An 18907-nucleotide genomic window follows, 5' to 3' on the forward strand; every position below is an offset into this window, starting at 1 on the left:
AGACGGCCACCCCAGAAGAATGAAACAAGGATCCTATCAGGGCTGATGGAAGCACTGGGGCTCCCCTTGCTTGGGGCTCAGCTGCTGGAGCTTTTGAGGGTCTGGCCCTTAACTGATGTCACCCCCAGGGTTACAGCTTACTGATGAGGGGCCCAGCGCTTGGGAGCTAATTACGGGTTCGGGTCACACAGTCACAGGGTGGCAGGTCCAGGCTCAGAGACTCAGTAGCTCCCAAAAATGCCCCCTCCTGACACACAGATCACAACCCCCAGCACAGTCCCTTACGTCCCCACAGCCAGTGCATTGAGGCCACCACAGCACAGAGCAGTGTGACCCGCACACACTCACACAGCTGGGAGGCAACAGTGTGGGGACACCGGCCTGGCTCGGATCCATAACTTCCTCCCATCACGGCCTCCATCAGGGCGGGGGGAGGCGCGGACAGACTGATTTCAGAATCAGGGTCCCCTCTGCCCAGGTTAGTCCTGATCCCCACCTGCTGTCCCTGTGTCCTTCAACTGTGTGTCCCTTTCACTCCCCAAAGTGCCCTGCTTGGACAGAAAGCACCCCACCCACTGCAAACAGACAGGGTGTCTTGTGCCCACATAGCAAACATCTCTGGGCCTCGATCTCATCTATAAAATGGGGAGAATACTCTTACTAGTTGCTTCGCGGTAAGAATTAAATATACACAATGTGTCTGGCATAAAGCAAGCACTACAATTGTCACTGTTGCTGTTAATGATGATGGTTTGGATGGGGAGGAAGAGGGTGATACGGGCGACGTTCTGGCCACGAGGCCCAGGCCCTGTGCACATGTGCCAACATCAGGCTCCCCTAACAGTGTCCTCCCCACGCTCAGGACTCAGGCCAGACCGGTGGCGTGTGGCCCTCCAAGGGACGTGAGCTGCCATCGTGTTCCCTCTGCTGCACATCTGTCTCCTCGGGGAAGGGCAGAAAAGTCAGCCGGGCCAAGAGCACAGATCTGTTGGGAGGACGATCTCAGCTATGCAGCCATGCCACCCGACTGGGTGTCCCGCCCAGGGACCCGCAACCTGTTCCTACAAAGGGGCAGATAGTTCAGACCGTGTGGGGCATGTGCCAGAGGGTCCGTACGGCAGTTTCTTCTTTGATTTTCTATTTTTACAAAAATGCTTTAAGTTTAAAAACCATTCTGAGCTCAGGCCCCAGGCCAGATGTGACCCACAGCTATAGTTGGCTGACCGACCCCTGACCTCGGAAAAGACTGACATGCAAGCCAATCGAACTTCCCCGGTGGCCAAAATTAGATGCCACAAAGCTCAAAACTACAGGTTCCCGGAGCCTTTCTCATGACCGGTTTACTCACACTTGAAACACAGTTGTGACAACCTTGGCCACCAGCTTACTTGGCCCTTGGTGACAGAGAATGCAGAGAATAGCCAGCACCGACTGAGGGGGTGGCCGCTGCCAGGCGTGTGCCCCGCGAGGACCATCTCAGAGGAACGGCAGTGCGTTAGGGGAGGTCGCGGCCGCCATTTCCGGATGGGGACACCGAATCTTAGAAGGCGCGGGCCATTTGCTGCCACGATGATCATTAACAGCAGTGACCACTCCGTTACCATCAACAAACACAATAAGCTGGGGAGAAGGCCTCCAGCCTTTACCCAGATGCAGCAACGTCTCCACACGGACACACAGCCCCAGAATTCCTCTTTCACAGCCCAGCGGACATGCAGGACTTCTCTGGGCTGTGCTCCGAGCTCCAGCTCATCATCTTGTCTAATGAAAAGTTACAGTTCCCAAAATAGTCCTGGTGGCAGGGCCGTTGCTAGGAAACGCTGCTTGGGGTGGGGGAGCTGTGGGCGCTGGTCCCCTGCTCCTGTCGCTGTATGGTCGGCCCTCCCTCCTGCCGGCTTCCCACCGCTGCCTTCCCCCTTCCGAGGGCTGCAGAGGGGAGCAGTCGGCCAAGCCTGTGTTCTATACGGAGTAGCCACAGTAACAGGGAACATGCCACAAACGCCACGCACACACGTGCACACACATGTATGCACACACACACACACACACACACACACACTGCCCCAGCTTTCCTGCAGCACAGAAACCGGACAGACTGACTGGCCACTGCCCAGCTCCCCCGAGGAAAGAACCCTTGTCTCGCTCAGGTCACTGAACACACACCGGGCTGACAGCTCTGCCTTCCTTACATCCAGCGGTGGGGTCTGAAACGCCTTGAATTATTTAAGAAAATGCAGCGGACACACAAAGGAAGATGGAGGAACGTCACCCAGGACACACACAGGGTCTGGCATGGGGACACCTGCTGACCCCTGTCCTCATGCGTTGCATTTGGGTGGGGCCGGGAGGAGAGGCTGGCGGGCTGGCCAGGCGTCACTTTGGTCACGTGTCAGAGGAGGGCCACAGCAGTGAAGATGGAGCGAAGGAAAAGGGTCACCTCCCCTGTCCCCACACAGACCAGGTCCCATCTCACACCTCCTACAACCGCACAAGCGGTCCTTTCTGGGTCCCTGCACATTAGCAGGCCTCCAGGAGCGAAAGCAGAGGAGGGATCCGAGTGTGTCATAAACGCAGGTGTGAACAGGCTCATCCAGGCACCCCCCCGAGGTGGAGGGCACACTGTGCCCTGGACACAGCCTCGTCCCAGGTCAGCTCCCACTGTCACGCTGCTGACTGCTTTGTGGGCCAACTCCAGGGTGACTGATGCGTGTGTCTGTGCGTACCGTGTGAGTGTGTGTGAGTGTGAGTGTGTGTGTGTGTGAGTGTGTCTGAGTGTGTGAGTGTGTGTGCACGCACATGCATGTGTGCAGGGAAGCGTGCCCCCAGGGGTTCGTCCTGGCCAGCTCTGCTCGCGTGGCAGTTCCCGAGGCTGCTAAGCACTCCAGGCAGTCCTGGGAGAGTCTGTGGCCCAAGCCCGTGGGGGCCTCTCTGGGCTCCTCCCTCACTGTCACCCACTCAGCCTCCCAGGCCCCCGCCCTGTGTATTGTCCTGGTGACAGCGTGGCCGCAAGCCCAGTGTGGGGGCAGCCGGCCACAGGGGGGCGCTCCTGGCTGCAGGGAAGTCCGCCTGGTCAGGAGCAGGTGCTGGCAGCTGAGGAAGATCCCTTACCCCAAGCCCAGGAAACCGCAGCTGCCTCCTGGGAGGCCTCACACCGCAGCCCCAGGCCTGGGGAGGGCGGAAGCTCTGTGTTTCCACTCGGAATTCCCACTAGGGAGCTCAGCGGTCACTTTCTCTCCCTCCTGGGCTCGGGGCGCCACAGAACCCTACCAACCCAGCAGGACCCCTGGGGTCTCAACACGAGGACAAATTCGGGGTACACAGGGCCTAACCTCGAGCTTGACTTCACCCCCAGCGAGAAAAGGCATTTTCTGAGCAAGCGCATGACAGAAATAATAGTGCACGGAAGTTTTTCCCCAGGAGCCTGCTGCTCAATGTTTCCGTATGTCCTGGGATGTTCCCTGCTCATTGGAGGCGACACACACAGCAAAGAATCCAAACAGTTCAAGGTCAGCAGCCCTCCCCTCCACTCTCTGACCCCAGGTCCCTTCCCAGAAACAATCCGGTACCCCGCTTCTAAAGCCCCTCCAGCAACGCCCTGGGCAGTTCACTGCAGACCCATCACCCACCTGCCCTGTGGCTGCCCCTGGCTCCCACCACCGATTGGAGGTGCCTTTGTCACTCAGCCCCTTCCTGGGGACTCTATCTTGACTCCGTCCATGTTGGAGAGAAGAAATGGGGAAGACGCAAGGCCCTGTGGGACCCAGCCCCCCTCCCTCTCCCCGTTTCTAACCTCCCTGCACCCCACCCACATTCTCTGGGTTCCTCCACGGGGGCGCCCAGCATCCACTTCCCTGTGTCCCCCCCCCCCCCACACACACACACTGCTTTTCAACCTTGGCTGCACCGAAGTTGGCAGCAGCTGGGGAGATTCATAAAGCACAGATGCCTGGGTCCCACGCCCAGAGCGTTTCAACTAGGAGCTGCTCAGGTGCCCCCGTGAGCAGCGAACCAAGAACCAGGCTGTCTCAGTCCTGCTGCCTCTGACCCCACTCCGTGACCCCGTGAGCAGGCCAGGTCCCTGCCTCACATTCTTAGAAGCTCCCTGACTTTCCTTCACCATACTCATCGCAGCTGTGGCTTTCTGTTTATTTGTGGGATCATGTAATGTTTTCTGGGAAGATGGGATTGGGCTCACCTGTACCCTCACAGCTAACACAGACCCTGCACACAGCAGGGGCTCAATAAGATGCTGTCGTGCCAATTAAAACATGAGGTTTTGACTATTACGCAAAGAGACTGCATCTCAGGCCCCTCTAGTTCCTGGTCCATAATCACTTAGCAAGAGAGAAAGAGTGATTGGAAGAAGGGGCTGGCAACCGACACCCTGGGGGCCAACCCAGCCCACCACCTGTCCTGTGGGGCCTGAGCTAAGAATCGAGTCCACATCCTTATGTGGCTGAGAGAAATCAAAATGGAATAGTTCATGACACATGAGCATTGTACGAAATTCAAATTTCAACGTCCACAAGTCAGCAGGGGCACAGCCACCTCCACTCTGTCACGCGCTGTCTGCTTCTGCCTCTCCATGGCGGAGTCCTGGCACAGGGCAACTGTGACACAGGCCTTCTCACCCCTAAAGCCTAAAATACATACTGCCTGACCCTTCCCAGAAAAGGGGCACCGACCCGATCTAGGTCATGGAGGCCAGGAGCACAGCTTCTGGTCACCCCGGCACTTCGGCTGCTGCCACACGTCTGTCCCCGGGTCTGTCCTCAGCCCATCGGACAAAACCGTTTGACAAAGACAGACAGACTGCCCTTTTGGTAGACAGTCTGTCTCCCTTCCGTTAGTCCTCCATTCTTTACTATTCACAGGAATCAAACCTGCATCTCCGTTTACTCTTCATTCATCAGCAATCATGTGGTTTTTTTTTTAATAACAGATGATCAACAGGCCTTAATCCTGTTTTAATTTCCCATTCCCCAAGATCCAAAGTAAGGTTGGCAACGTATTCAAAATGCCCAATTTTGGGGCATTGTTGTCCCAAAGCTTTGTCCCGAAGCTTTGTTGTCCCACTCACGTTAAAATAGTCGCAATTTCTATCTCGGCAATGACAGCCCCCCAAGTGGGGGGACAAGTCAGGATATAAGGTTCAATACCTGAGCCCTTCAGGGCTTGACACCAAGCTGTTCTTTCACAGGCAAAGTTGGACTATTAATACGAAGCAATTGTCCATGTAGGTTTCCCCTGAAAATAGCATCATCAAAACACTTCACTCTGAATCTAAAGAAATGATGACTTCGGCCGACACTCGGTCTGTGAGCAGACAGGCCCGGCCGGGGTCAGAGCATTTTATAAAGCTGCACGCACTGACCTCATGAGCTCCCTTCCCAATTCCTGACACCTGGGACGAATTAGAGACACTGCTAATAGTTTAAGGCTGAACCAGGTGTTAGGAATTCCATCTAGTCACACCCTCTCCGGGAATAGGCCCCAAGAGGCCAGGTTCCTTTAATCAGGAGGATGAGCGTGGCCCGGCTCCTGAGAGAGTGGTCAGCGGCAGGGAGCCGCCGTCACCAAGCAGAGGCGCGTCCAAGAATCAGAAAGCACGTCAGGACTTACGTCCCACGCCTCACGCCTCACGCCTCACGCCTCACGCCTCACGCCTCACGCCTCACGCCTCACGCCTCATGCCATCACCGAGAGACGGAGAGGAAGACAGGAACTCAAGACCTTCATGAATCGCCCTAGAGATGGTAACAGGTGCTTCTCAAAGATGCACGCAAACGAGGCCACCTGGCAGACGCCACCGAGATGAAGGTCTCAGACTGGAGTCTGAGCAGCAGCTGCCTCCCGGACCCCCACCTTCCTTATCTGCAAACTTGGGGGTAAGGGCACACCCGGTCCTGAGGATGCTGTGAGGACGTAGGGATAAGGCAGGTCCAACGCCCCACGCGGGCCCCAGATTATAATCAGTGGTTATAAATGGTAGCTGTAGCTGTAGGTGGCAGTAAAAATAACTTTCCCAAATCAAGGATTAAAAAGTGAATATGAAAAGAGTAGAAGCCACTGCCACCACTTCAGGGGAATCAGGACTAACCCAGCTCAGCGGGAAGCCATTACACACTCCCAGGGAAGATGGTGGCCCTCAGCTCTGCACCCCATGAGGGAGGTGGCCTGAAAGTCCCCGAGGGGCTCTCAGAGGCCCCAGGCTGAGCCCAACGGATCATGACTTGGGAATTTCCCCCAACGTGAGACCCCCCCACACACAGGTCCAGCCTCCAGGCGCAGACACCAGACTCCTCCCACATCCATTGCATCCTGGCCGGCTTCCTGGGCCCACCGGGGAGACACCCAGTTCAGTGGTCCCAGGCCGTGCGCCGCCCCGCCCACCGCGGAGGCGGTGCCACTTACCCTGCCGCCCCGCCCACCGCGGAGGCGGTGCCGCTTACCCTGCTCCATCAGCTCCAGCAAGCCCTTCTTGATGAGCTCCTCCCGACCTTGCCTGCCGGCCATCTTCTTCTCCAAAGCTGCACAAACAAGCGGTCAGGTGAGTCAGGCGGGGGCAGCCAATGCCAGCGTCCCGTTTGCAGAAGAGACGGGAGGCGGCAGGTGATGGCAGGGTACGGGGCCTGGTCCACGGGGAGCGGCGTGTTCAGAAACCCAAACCTTTCCCACTGAGCAATCGGCCAAGCGTTGCACGTAAAGCTTGGCCGAAGGGCAGCACATCGCCTGTATAAAACGGTCATTTCCGTGATTCATCTGAAACGCAACGCCTCGAATGGCACCTTTCTCTCGGCTGGCTCCTACGCTCCACCAAATGCTCCATAATTTCCCTGCCCCCAGGACCCTGTGGCACTTCTCGGCGGTCCTGTTATCGTTTGCGAAACCCATCATGACCGCTCTTTATGTCTGATCATGGTCCAGCCTCTGTGCGGCCGTCCCACCAGGCCATCCCTCCAATACCCCCAGGTTAACGCTTTCAAAGAATTCACCAGACAGGGAGCGGGGAGGCCGGGCCCCCACCCCCTTGCAGCCTCCCCGCCAGAGTCGTGGCTGTCCCTGTGCTGTGCACTTCTCACTTGTCTGTCGCCCAGGTTCGGGGGACAGCTCTAAGTGGGCAGAGCCGGGGGCCTCCCTGTCTACGCTGCACCTGGCTCCGGGGCGTGCTCTCGACCCACTGAACGGCAGTGTGTGCTCTGCTCTCGTTCCTGAAAAGGAGCATCATCAGTCACCCCCCTGGGTGGCTAAAACGTAATTACGTGAACCGTGGACCTGCTGCTATTAGCGGTCCCCATCGGCTTTGCCTCCGCCATCCTCTGAGCCCTGGAGTCCGTACCTCTTCAGAGCTGAGAGGGAAACGGGGACCCCAGGGACCGCCAGCGGCAACAGCCTGAGCTGGCACTTGCCAGGGCTGCTCCCCGGGGCCCAGGACTAAGTCCACACCAGCTCCCACACTAATTATTTCCAGCCAGAGCCAATCCGCGTGCGGCCCAGCGGCAAGGCCCATGAGGGCTGAGATGCTGTGTCCCCAGGGTTTTGCTTCTCGAGGCACCAACCTCCCCTTTACCAAGGACACCCGGGACACCTGTCATCCAGGAGCCAGACCTGCGCCAGATGTCAGGGCTCACACCCCAGCTTCCTGGCCTGCTGGCTGCTTGGCTGCGAGTGGCTTCCCCTCTCCGAGGCCGTTCCTGTCCCTGAGAGATGGCAGGACCACAGTGACAGCACTGGCTCTAGGGCTGGTCCTGGGTATTCCGTTGGTTAGAAACATGCTGTCGCGCTTTGCTCTTATGGCCAGTGCTACAATTGTCACCACACATGTCTCCTGTCACTTCGTCTAATGGTCATAGTTCCCAGCATGGATTGCGAGGGGGCCGGGGCAGCTGCACAACCCGGCGCAACCCGACTTCCCACCGAGCTGGGACTGGCAGGGTGTAAGGAAGCAGCGGGAGGTGAGAGAGGGACCTTCTGGACCCTTGGGGGGGAGGGGTGCCGCGTGGGTCGGGAGTACCAGGCAGGGAGCCTCTTCAGGGTAGGCTTCCAGAAAGAAGTCTCCAGGTTCAAGGCCACACTGAGGGCCTTGATCCTCTGAATCACCCAGGGGGCTCTTTAGGGACGGCAGGACCCAGGGCCAGCACAGGCCAACTGAGCCCACATCTCTGGGGAGGGGTCTGGGCCCCAGCGTGGGATTCCAGGTGCCAGAGGGCTGGGTGCTTGTTACTCGAGGGCTCAGTGAGGAGAGCTTGTTACAAGCCAGGGTCTCGGCACAGCCCAGCTGTGAGCTGACTCAGAGCCTGCATTTTCAACCAGGTCCTGGGTGACCCGGGTGCCCCATAGGGGGTGGGTGGTGAATGGGTTACAGGTGTGCCTGGTGCTGACCCACCCCAGCCAGGTGAGACCTGGAAGGGCCAGCGGAGGGAGGTGACCCAGAGGAGGATGGGCTGCTCCTGGCCATCAGAGGCCACTGAGCATAGGCTGCCCTCCTGGGTGGGGCCAGGAACACAGTGTCAGTCACAGAACGCGCAGTGACAGTGATGCCAGGACCCTCTCCCTGGTGCTCACCAGATGTCGTCTGCTTCAGTTTTTCGTTTTTCTTTTTCCTCCATTTCCAGGGTTTGAAGATCCGGCCCAGGGTGGCCAGCTTGCTGTTCCTCCTCACGGGGGGAGTTCGAATCCCTGAGACCAGATACTCGGAACGCACTGGGGGGTTCGGGTCCATCTCATCTGCAAGACGAAAACCAAGGGAGGGCTCAAGTGGTCACCAATCCACACGGCTCCCCAAGGGGGCCTAAGGTGACACCCCCCGCCTCTCATCCTGAGGAGCCACCGGTGATTCTCCAAAGCCTGGGGCTCAAGAGGGACCTCAGAGCAATGGAGACTCTCTGGGGCCCGTTCCAACCAGGTGGCCCATGGGTGGCACAGGCCAGCCCATGAAAATGTGTGTTCATTTCCCTTCTGTGCAGACCCTCCCTCCTACAACCCTCTCACAGCCCACAGGAAGCCCTCGCCCAGCTCTGCCTTTGGCCACAGCGATTTAAGACTTATCAAATTCCACGATGAAAGTTTTCCCACCCCAGGACCTTTGCTCGTGCTATGTCCCCCACCTGTGCTGCTCTCCTGTGTCAGCTTCTTCTTTGCCCTGTAAACTTCGGCTACTCAGCTGAATCTGACTTCTCCCAGGAAGTCCCTCCTCCCCCTGCCCCAGACGAGGTCCCGCCCGGCCCCCTGCCCCTGGATCTATTCGTGTGGGCACCGGGAACTGCCATGATCCTGGGCGCCTGCCCCTCCCGCTCCGCGGCCCGCTCTGCCGTGGCCTCGGCACGGAGCTGGCTGTGCTCCTCAGTGAACAGCTGCAGGATGACGAAGTCCATGAATGGACAGAGCGAAGCAGCTCCCTTTGGAACCCTTCCTTGTTCAGAAAACGAGGCCATTTTGCACACTCCGGGGTCTGAGGAAGCGCATGGCACCGCTGTGTGTCACCCAGGAGACCGGTAGCAGCCCCCACGCCCCTGGCCAGGGCACTGGCTTAGTCACCATCCTTCCTCTCAGTGGCCCGTGTACAGAGGTGGGAAAGAAGAAAGCAGATGGGTGTGTGCAGTCAGGCAGCCTGAGATCGCTAGGTCAAAGTCACACACTTGTGCCACCAGTGGGCGAAAGGGGGCCGTGCACATGCTGCCGTATGCCAAGAAACGTCTGCAGGGCCCCCCAACAAAGGGGACGCACTGGCTGCTGGGGGCCTGGGAGACAGCATGACGCAGGCTTCGCCACAGGCCCTATCTGATGTGCATTTCTGTAGGAAATCATAAAGAATGGAAAACAAAATGGAACTAACAGAATGCTGAGCTGGAGACCTGTGGGAAACAGCAGTACTGTCCACACCCGCTCACCCTGGACCCATCTCATGGGCAGAGCTTAGACCTGAGTTCATGCCATCGCTGTGGTAGGACTGAGAAAAAAGTGCCTAAGTGGCCCCAAACCCCTCCTGGGACGGGGACGACACGTTTCTTCTGGCAGCGGTGAGGACCTGGGTCCCTACAGGCTCCCAGATTTATCCTCCCTGTGTCACTGGGGTGGAAGCTTATACACCCGGAAGGAAGCTGCCAGCAGGCAGAGGGACCAGGGACCCATGACAGACGGGTCACCATCAGAGCCAGCCCGACCTGTCACGTGACAGGTGGTATCACAGTGAATCTATGGGGTAGAGATTGTGCTGTGTCCATTTTACAGACGAGCACACTGAGGCCCAGAGCAGCGAGCCATTTGGTCGCCTGTCACAGCGAGAGGAAGGCTGAGGTGGGGCATGACCCTGAGAGCAGCCTGACTCCAGAGACCCCTCTCGAATCGCTAAGCTGCTTCTAGGGTGACCGTATAAATTCATCACCCAGGGCAGGACACAGACGATGGGACACCAAGACAAGAGGCGTAAGCCAGGAGCGGCCCAGCCCAGCCACGTGCGTTGTGTTAGTACCTGAGCTTTACCTGTGTGCCAGGGCTGTGTCGACAGATGTCCACAGAGCAACCCCGGGCGGGAGCCTTTTACCCAGGATGAGCCCAGGGTGTCTCATTTCAGAACTTCTCCCTGGTGGCTCAGCAACCAATGAGGCTCCAAAGGCAACGGCATTCTCCATCTTGTTTTCAGCTGTAACCCTGGCACCCAGTAGGGGCCCAGGACGTGCAGGTCAGGGAGTGACGGAGCCAGGGAGGGTGTGGATCACGGTCCCTCCTGCTGTCACCCCCCAGCTCCACACCCCAGGCGTGCGGGCGGCAGCCGGGTCCTGCTCTTCCCGGAAGTTTCCCATGTTACCCTCTCCTCTCCTTCCTCCACCCACAGACGCCAGATGGAGCGGAACTGCCAGGCACGTGTTCCCAGGAGAGCTGGCCGTCCTGGAGGCAGTTCTGGCACAACGGGAAAAGACCTGGCCAGGTCTCCCCAGGCCTCGGGGCTCATTTGAAGATAAAGACCAAGGTCCCCAGGAATGAGCACGGGGAGACAGAGCACTGTCATTGCTTTCTTTGTACCTCGCCTAGTTTCACAGAGGATGGGTGGCAGTTACCAGAAACACACACGCCCAACAAGATAAAATGAACATCCGAGGAAATCCAGAGGGAGGGGATCTGGACAGAACCACAGCTTCAAAGGCTTCAAGGCCTCAGTGGGGCCAGAGGAGGGCGCACACGTGACTCTGAGCTTCCTAGCAGCCAACGCAAAAAGGGACAGCACAAAGGATACAAATCAGACTACAAATCCCACTGCACTTGCTGAGACCCTGGTCCAGGCCACCAGATGGGGGGAGAGGGCGGTCAGGGCTTGGAGGGAGAGCACAGCGGGTGCGGGCCATGGATGCGGCTAGCGGGGCAGGAGGTGCTTGAACTTGGCTCAAAATTCCATAGGGAGCCACGGGAGACCTTCAGCTCTAAAGGCCTGGTTTGTTCATTTACCAAATATGCACTGTGCTCGAGCGGGACAGACACCTTGGTCTGAGTGGCTCCTCAGAAGGGGTCCCTGTCAGGGGAGAGCGAAGACCCACAAGCCCAGAGGTCTGAAGGGAGGACCCGGCTTCTCCCCCTGACCTCCCCCAGGTGCCTCATGCCCAGGGCCAGGCCCACAAGGGCTTCTGAGCGCTGTGACTCACCCCCCAAGAACAGAAGGTTCAGAGATGCTGAGCTGCTCAGTGATGGAAGGACGTACAAATGCCTCCAGGGCAGAAAGGGCACAGGTGTCACCGACTGTGTGCTCAGGGTCCGAGTGAGCCACGGGTGGGCGTGGGTCCTGCTGGGCACAGAGTGGGTAGATGTGAATGTGGGCGGGTGTGAATTAGCCTGTCGGAAAAGTCATGACGTATTGTTTCTATGTTTTTTGTTGCAAAAATGCGTCATGACTTTTCCGACAGCCCAAGAATAGAAGAGCAGGTGCATGGGAACGCACCTACGTGTGCGCCGTCACGGCGGGCATGTACATACGCAGGCGGGTCTGTGTGCTGTACGTTGTGTGTCCATAGAGAGATGGGACGGCTGGGTGTGCTGCCTGCTTCTGTCTCCAGCCCTTGAACAGTCTCTCTGGAGCTGCTGAGGAACCCCCTTCCACACTGGAGGTGCAAACACATTAGCAGGCCCCTCTAGCCTCTGAATAACACAGCGGCGCTAAGTTCCACGGGCACCTCTGCCGCCTGTGAGGCATTAGCAGTTAATTAATGACAAGGTGTCCCCACACTTGCATGAGGAAGTGCAACAGCGGCTACAGGGCAGGCGGGGGGGAGGGACGGTGCAGGCGCCAGCTCCCTCCAGTCTCTGGTCCCTTAAGCAACGCCAACCCTGTCCCCGTCCTCTCAGGCTCAGGGCAGTCTGTGCACTTGTTTCCCAGTACCCAACCCCACCTACCTCACCCACTGATGGATCCTGCAAACCTAGAAGTCAGGCATTGTTCTAGAACAAGGCAGTGAGGGACACCAATGCCACGGCTGAGCTCACGGAGCTTACGGGCTAGTCTCCAAGCCTGGCGCAGGGCCAACCCCTTTATTCAAAATATTCCCTTCCATCTTCACTCCGGTCACTCTCAGATACCATCCTGGGATGTACAATCTACTGTCTTCTTTCCCACCAGAACAAGCAGCTGCCATGAGCGCAGGAGCTGTGGCCGCCTTGTTCATCCCTGTCCCTGGCATCTTCACTGGTGCCTGCTACCCAGGAGGCGCTCCAATAAACGCCTGCTCGACCTGACAATCTGGGATGTGGAGATGCCTGTGCTGAAGCCAGGACCTGGCCCCGTCCGTCTGACTCCAAAGTCCGCCCTGTATTGACACCGGGCATTTGTTCTATCCACTGACCTGTCGCTTCCTTCTCCTTCCACGTCACTGGGACACCTTCCCCCCAAAATACAATGGACGGAACCACGTGTCACATGCTGAGTGGCTGGCCTCTTAGGGAAGACAAGCACCGTGTGTATCAGACAATATTGGAACATGATGTTTGCTTCTTTGTTTCATTCATTCATTCATTCATTCACAAACTCATTCATCAAGTATCAGCTGAGGCTCACTGTGTGCCAGGGCTGTTCTGAGTTTGAGGCAGAGCAGTAAACATGATTGACACACTGTCTCATGCTGCACGAAGCTCACCTGCTTATGGGGGAGGAAGAAAACACACAAGGAAACTTCAGAATGTGACATGAGCTACGAAAGAGGCAAACAGGAAGCAGGGATGGGGACCAACAGAGCATGGACTCTGTCCCTTCCGTGAGTCCCTTCTTGCCCAGAAGAATCCACCTGACAATGCTTAGTGACCATCTTCTGTGAACCAAGCACTGTGCCAGGCCTGAGGCAAAATGAACAGGTGCTGGACACCCACTGTCCTGGTGAACTCACTGACCACAGAGAAAACCAAGGTACATGAAATCACCAGGAAGAAGCAAGACTGAGGATGACAACTGGAGAGGAAGCAATTCTTCCTGCTTGGGGGTGGAAACGATGAGAAGCCTACTGGGGGTGGGGGGGTATTTGAGTAGGGCCTTGGCGGTTGAGTAGGAGTTGAATAAAAGGGGCAAATCCATAAAAGCATGACAGTACGTGGTGTTTGGGGAACGGGGAATAACGCAGGGAAGTGACTTCTGATGTGCCCAGTCTCTGAGGTTCAGAAACCCAATAAAATTTCCACTTATAAAATTGGGATCCATGTAGAGATGCCAACTTTCTATGCTGCCGAGTAATGACCAACACATGCGCAGAAATACACAAAACTACCGTCACTTATTATCACCGCTTACTATATAGCTCATGGAAAGAATATAATCTAAAAGTAAGAAGAGAATCATTTTATTAAATGTATGTTGATAAATGCAAACATAACAATGTTGCATGGTCCTTAGTATTCTTGATTTGCTCACATGGGTCTGTGCACCTCAATGTGAGAACTCCGGCCGGGGCTCAGGGTTTCCCGAAGCGGGAAGACGGAGCCAAGGACGGGGCCCAGCCAAGAAGAGCTGTGTGTGGCTGAGACAGGCGCCTCAAGGGCGTGAGAATCACTGGGGGACCTGGTGTGAGGCCAGCATTGTGGAAAGACCACACGGAATGTCAGTGTGGATGGGAAACAGGGAACAAGGCCACAGGTGGGGAGACCCATCAAGAGGGGACAGGGAAGTGAGGAGGGCAGCAGAGAGAAGGTGGAGGGGTGTTGCAGAGGCACAGTCCTCCTCAGAGCTGGGTGAGAAGTAAACGTGAGGCATTAACCCATGTGGAAGAATCAAGAAAAACAAGCTCTGTTTTGTTGTCACCGTCGCCAGCAACAGCAGCATCTATTGAGCACGTGCTGTGTGACGAGCTGTCTTGAGCCCCTAACATGAATTAGCTCACTCCATTCCCACCCAGACCCAGAAGGCAGGTCACCATTTTCATCACCCACATTTCAAGGAGGAAAACGGAGGCACAGAGGTGTGAAATAGTGTTCCCAGGTCCTGGGGCTAAAGTCACAGAGTGAACTTGGAAGTCAGGACGTCTGCTCAAAAAGCCCCTATCCTAACCCCTCGTGAGAGCACCCGGAGCAGGTGAGAATGGCCCTGATGAGGGCGGGGAACAGGGCTGGGGCAGAGATGATCATTAAAGCAACAGATAAAATCATGGCATTCGGGGGCCAAAAGACCGATGGCTTATGTCCAGGCTGCTGGAGATGTGGCTTGACGCCCATCGACAACCAAAGCGCTGGGTGTTCTGATACAGTCCCCACGACGGGTCTGAACCTCCAAAACCAAATTTTCAAAATGAATTTTAGTCTCCCGGACGTAAGAGTCCTCTTGGTCTGACCTTCCCAGCTCCTCCTGAAAAACTCTTGAGTAACGATTGAAGAGCAGGACCTTTGGGGAGCCCTGATCAATACGAACGGAAGTAGGACTGCAGTTGAACACCTTCCAGGCAGGAGGGAGGCCATGCCACACAGTCACGCTGCCCACACAGAGGAATGAACCGGTCGCTGGAGTGGGTGGGCAGGGAGGGATGCAGGAAGAAGGGTTAATTTTTCTTTTTTAAAGCGGGGAGGGGGGATGGGGGGGGAGCTCCTAAGGCCCTCTGGCTCCATTCCCGGAACGCTTGCAGGCTTTTTCCTACAGCTCTGCGAGCGCAGCCATCAGAGCCGTGATGGATCACAGCCCCTGGGATGGAGACACTGCTGCCTTTCCAGCGGGAGGACTCGGGGCCTCAGCAGCAGGCTCCCCTCCTCCGCTGGTACCCAGCACCACGCCTGGTATGTGGAGTGAGGGAACAAAAGAGTGCGCGAATAAACGAATGAGAGATGGATCCTGTGAGACAAACGCTGAAGGGGAATCAGTGCAGGTCAATGGTTACTGACGACGACTTGGGGTCACCTCCGTGCCCCTTGAGGGCGGGACAATGGCAACTCCCAAGCCGCTGCCAGGCCTCCTGCCTGGCCAGCATTTCTCCTGGCTGCCCCCAAAGCAGCCCTTACTGCAGACAGCCTCTCCCTGCCTCCTCGGCTCCTCAGTCGAGCTAAGAAACAGAAAGAAGGGAACACAAGAACCTGGCTATGAGCTTCGCAGTGAGTGACGGGCCCTGGAATACGGTGAAGCCAACCCTGCCCGAACGCAGGAGAACATGTTTTTGAATGTCCCAGGGGAAGCCACCAAATTCTCTAGCATGATCATTCCAGACAAACACACACACACACAAGCAAACAAACAAACAAGCAAATAAAACCCTAGGAGGCAGAAGCCACATTTCCAGCTCCACTGCACATTTAGAAAGTGGGGGTGAGGCAAAGAGCTCGGGTGTGAAGTCACACAGCTGCCAAGTGGCAGGTCTGGCACTGGCGCTCAGGCTCTCTGATCTGAAGCTCGCCATCTGGACGTGGCACCAGTGTTTCCCAAAGTGTGTTCCCTGGAACCCTAGCTTTGTGGAGGAAGACAGTTGTTGAGGAGACACTGTCCACACCAGAGGCCTCCCCTGAAGAGCCCCACCCCGTATTGTCACAGTAAAGGCCTTGAGAAGCCCTGCAGTAAGTCTGCTCAGCTGTTTAGCCAGCTTGTCCGAAGCAGATGGATCAGGCAACTCTATTTACACCTTGATGCCCAGACAGCAAGAAACCCACAAAAGCTGTCCTATGGAGTTTGAGCAATAAACCTGAGATGAAGCAGTTTGAACGTACTCCTGATAAGTAGTGTTAATGACAATTTATTTTTGGAATATGGAAGTCTCTTCCCCCATATCTGCATTGCAAAGATAATAGGCTTCTCTAAGACCTGAGCCAAGGCTGGGCTTCACAATTCCCCAGGTCTCTAAGCTTCTTCCAGCTGCCGGAGGCCCCCTCCTCTGCAAGGATGCTGAAATTAGGACTAGATAAACGGGCGTTATTTATGCTTCTGACACCAGTGGAAAAAATCAAGATATTATTAAAGTGGCTTCTTTTTCCTCATATGCACGGTGGAAAAAACAGCACATCTAACTAGAAGGCCCATCTGTTTAGTATCAGCCCCATAGCTGTGCCAATGGTCACTGGCGCCTGCCAGACATATGGCCAGTTCTCCAAGTGCAATCAGCTCCGATCTGTAAAGCAAGTGGGTCTGAAAATGACGCAGGGAGCTTGGGACCAGGAGTGACAACGTGAGGAGGACGGGGTCGAGGAAGGAGGAAAGTGCAATCTGGAAAGCCAACCCTGTCACTGTCATTGTCCTTCCTTGTCATTGGGTATTTGCACATAAGCAAACTCATAAAAATGCTTTTGCAAGAAGCCCAAAGATTTTGCAAAGACTAAAAGCTGCTGTTAGAGACATTCTCCTAATGATCTTATTTGACAGAGATGGGGGAAAGGAGTGTTTCGGGGAGAGGATAAACAGCAAAATAACACGTCAGGGAAGTTTAGTGTGCTAATAAAAATTTAGACAAATAATATGGCCCATCACCTTCAAAGCCAGAGTTCCACCCCTGAGTTTCTAAAGCTGAAGTGTAAGATGGGTTTCTTACATAATGTCACTCAAAGCTTAATTTAAAAACATGCATACTTTAACATTTTTCAGAGAGATTAAACACATTTTAAATGCTGGGAAGATTTGGAGCCAACAGACTTGTATTTTGAAAATGTGTTCATTCCACAAGCCATTCTGCTTAGGTCAGAAAATAGGCAGGTTTTCTGGAAAGGGACACATAGTAAATATCTTAGACTTCACAGGCCAGACAACCTCTGTCGCGACTGCTGTAGCATGAAAGCCGCCGTAGGTAACATGTAAATTACTAGGCGGGGCCACATTTTAATGCAATATTATTTACCAAAACCAGTGGTGGGCAGATTTGGTCCACGGGCTGTAGTTTGCCACCTGCTTTAAGTGGCCCCTTTGGAAATGCCTTCAGGGAGAAGGGAGGAGTGGACGCTCTAAGAAGATAGGGAGAGAAGGAATGGTTCCTGGTCATCACCCCTTACCTTCACCCCCACTTTTAATCCAGGGGTCCACGCCAGCACCCCTCTCCTCACCCAAATCTGTACCTCCTCCCTGGCTTTCCGGCATCTGCTGATCCTGTCCCACTAAGCAAACAGGGCCTGGGATCACTTTCACACTTAATAACATAGTGGCTTTTAGGATGAAATATACAACCCCAACTGTGACCCCAGAGTCCTGACCTGATTTCTTAACCTTATCTCATGCCACACCCCACGCCATGCCCCAATTGTATCTGTCTCTTTTCTGCTCCTCACCCATCAAGCTCTCTCTTAACACAGGGCCACCTCCCATGCCAATCCCTCTGGAGAGAACACTTTTCCTTGATGAACTCCTACTCATCCCTCAAAGCCCCATCCTCTATGCCCTCCTGTTAAGTTTGTTGTCATTTTTTGCACCATAGTATTCAGTACAATTTTATAATTCACTATTGATTTGCATGTTCATTAGTTAAATATCCATCTTGGCTATCTGACCGTGAGAGCAGAGATCAAGTGTGTTGTGTGTAACTCTCTTCCCAGGCCCTGAAACAGAGTCCAACAAGGCCCAGGAAGGACTCAGCAAGTATTTGAGAACCCAAAGGAGAGGCGCTACAGGTTCTTCTGTGCTCAAGTTCACAGTCCCTGTGCGTGGAGCGCTAGCCCAGGCACAGCTGGAGCTAATGGTCCTACCAGAACAAGGCACATTTCTCAGGACTTCCCCAGCTGGGCTCCTTCATGAGTCGGAAGAGTTCTCTGCCTCGCTCCTCTTCTGCCTGGCTCTGCCTCCTTCTGCACCTCAGTAGTTGATTTGCGGCTGCTCGCAGAGAACTTTCACCCCGGAGCCGAGGTGTGTGGCCCGAAAGCCTGCAAGTGTCTGCGCTTTTATTGTCATATTGGCTACTTGCTTCACCACAAGCCCCTGTCCTGGCCTTGTACCTCTGGTGATTGTCATGGAAGTGACAGAGCAAGATGGAGACAGCCCCACAAGACAGCAAGCCCATCCAGTGCACACTTTCCGGGAACACAGCTGGTGACAGGGGCCTTGTCCTGGGAACCTGCTCCTGCAGATGACACGCGTCTGCGCAGAACACCCATCAAGATCTCCCACTGGGGTTGGGGGACAGCCCCAGCCCCGCCTCTTCCTTCACACACATCTGTCCAGCCCTTCGCAGAACCAGGATGCTGCGGTCCAGAACGGAGCTGGTCAGGATGCCACATGGTAGGTAACCTACGCATACCTCAGGACCGTGACTCCTCCGAGCCAGGAAGACACAAAGTCTCATACAGTGCGCACACTTTGCAATCACCCTGAAGTTAAAAATGTGTTAAGCATCACATATTTCAAAGCTGCGGGAATTGTAAACTGGGCCCACGCTACTGCCACGTGAGGACACCACTTTAGCTGATAATCAGAGCACATCAGAAAGTGCAGATTCTGGATGGGAGGTCAGCCCTGTTCCTCAAGGCACATCCAGGAAGACCCGGCAGGACA

At 55.6% G+C, this 18907-nt stretch overlaps 1 protein-coding gene across 1 annotated transcript in view; it reads right to left on the reverse strand.

The window, feature by feature from the left end:
- LOC109380026 (phosphatase and actin regulator 3-like) overlaps positions 1-18907 on the reverse strand; it is a 139269-nt gene that overhangs the window by 51746 nt on the left and 68616 nt on the right. The window contains exons 2-3 of the mRNA XM_019637160.1: positions 8566-8727; positions 6453-6530 (exon numbers count right to left, since the gene is read on the reverse strand). Coding sequence (XP_019492705.1) covers positions 6453-6530; positions 8566-8727 — 240 coding nt within the window. The remainder of the gene's footprint in view (positions 1-6452; positions 6531-8565; positions 8728-18907) is intronic.

The sequence above is a fragment of the Hipposideros armiger genome, unplaced genomic scaffold, assembly GCF_001890085.2.
Source record: "Hipposideros armiger isolate ML-2016 unplaced genomic scaffold, ASM189008v1 scaffold_32, whole genome shotgun sequence".
NCBI lineage: Eukaryota > Metazoa > Chordata > Mammalia > Chiroptera > Hipposideridae > Hipposideros > Hipposideros armiger.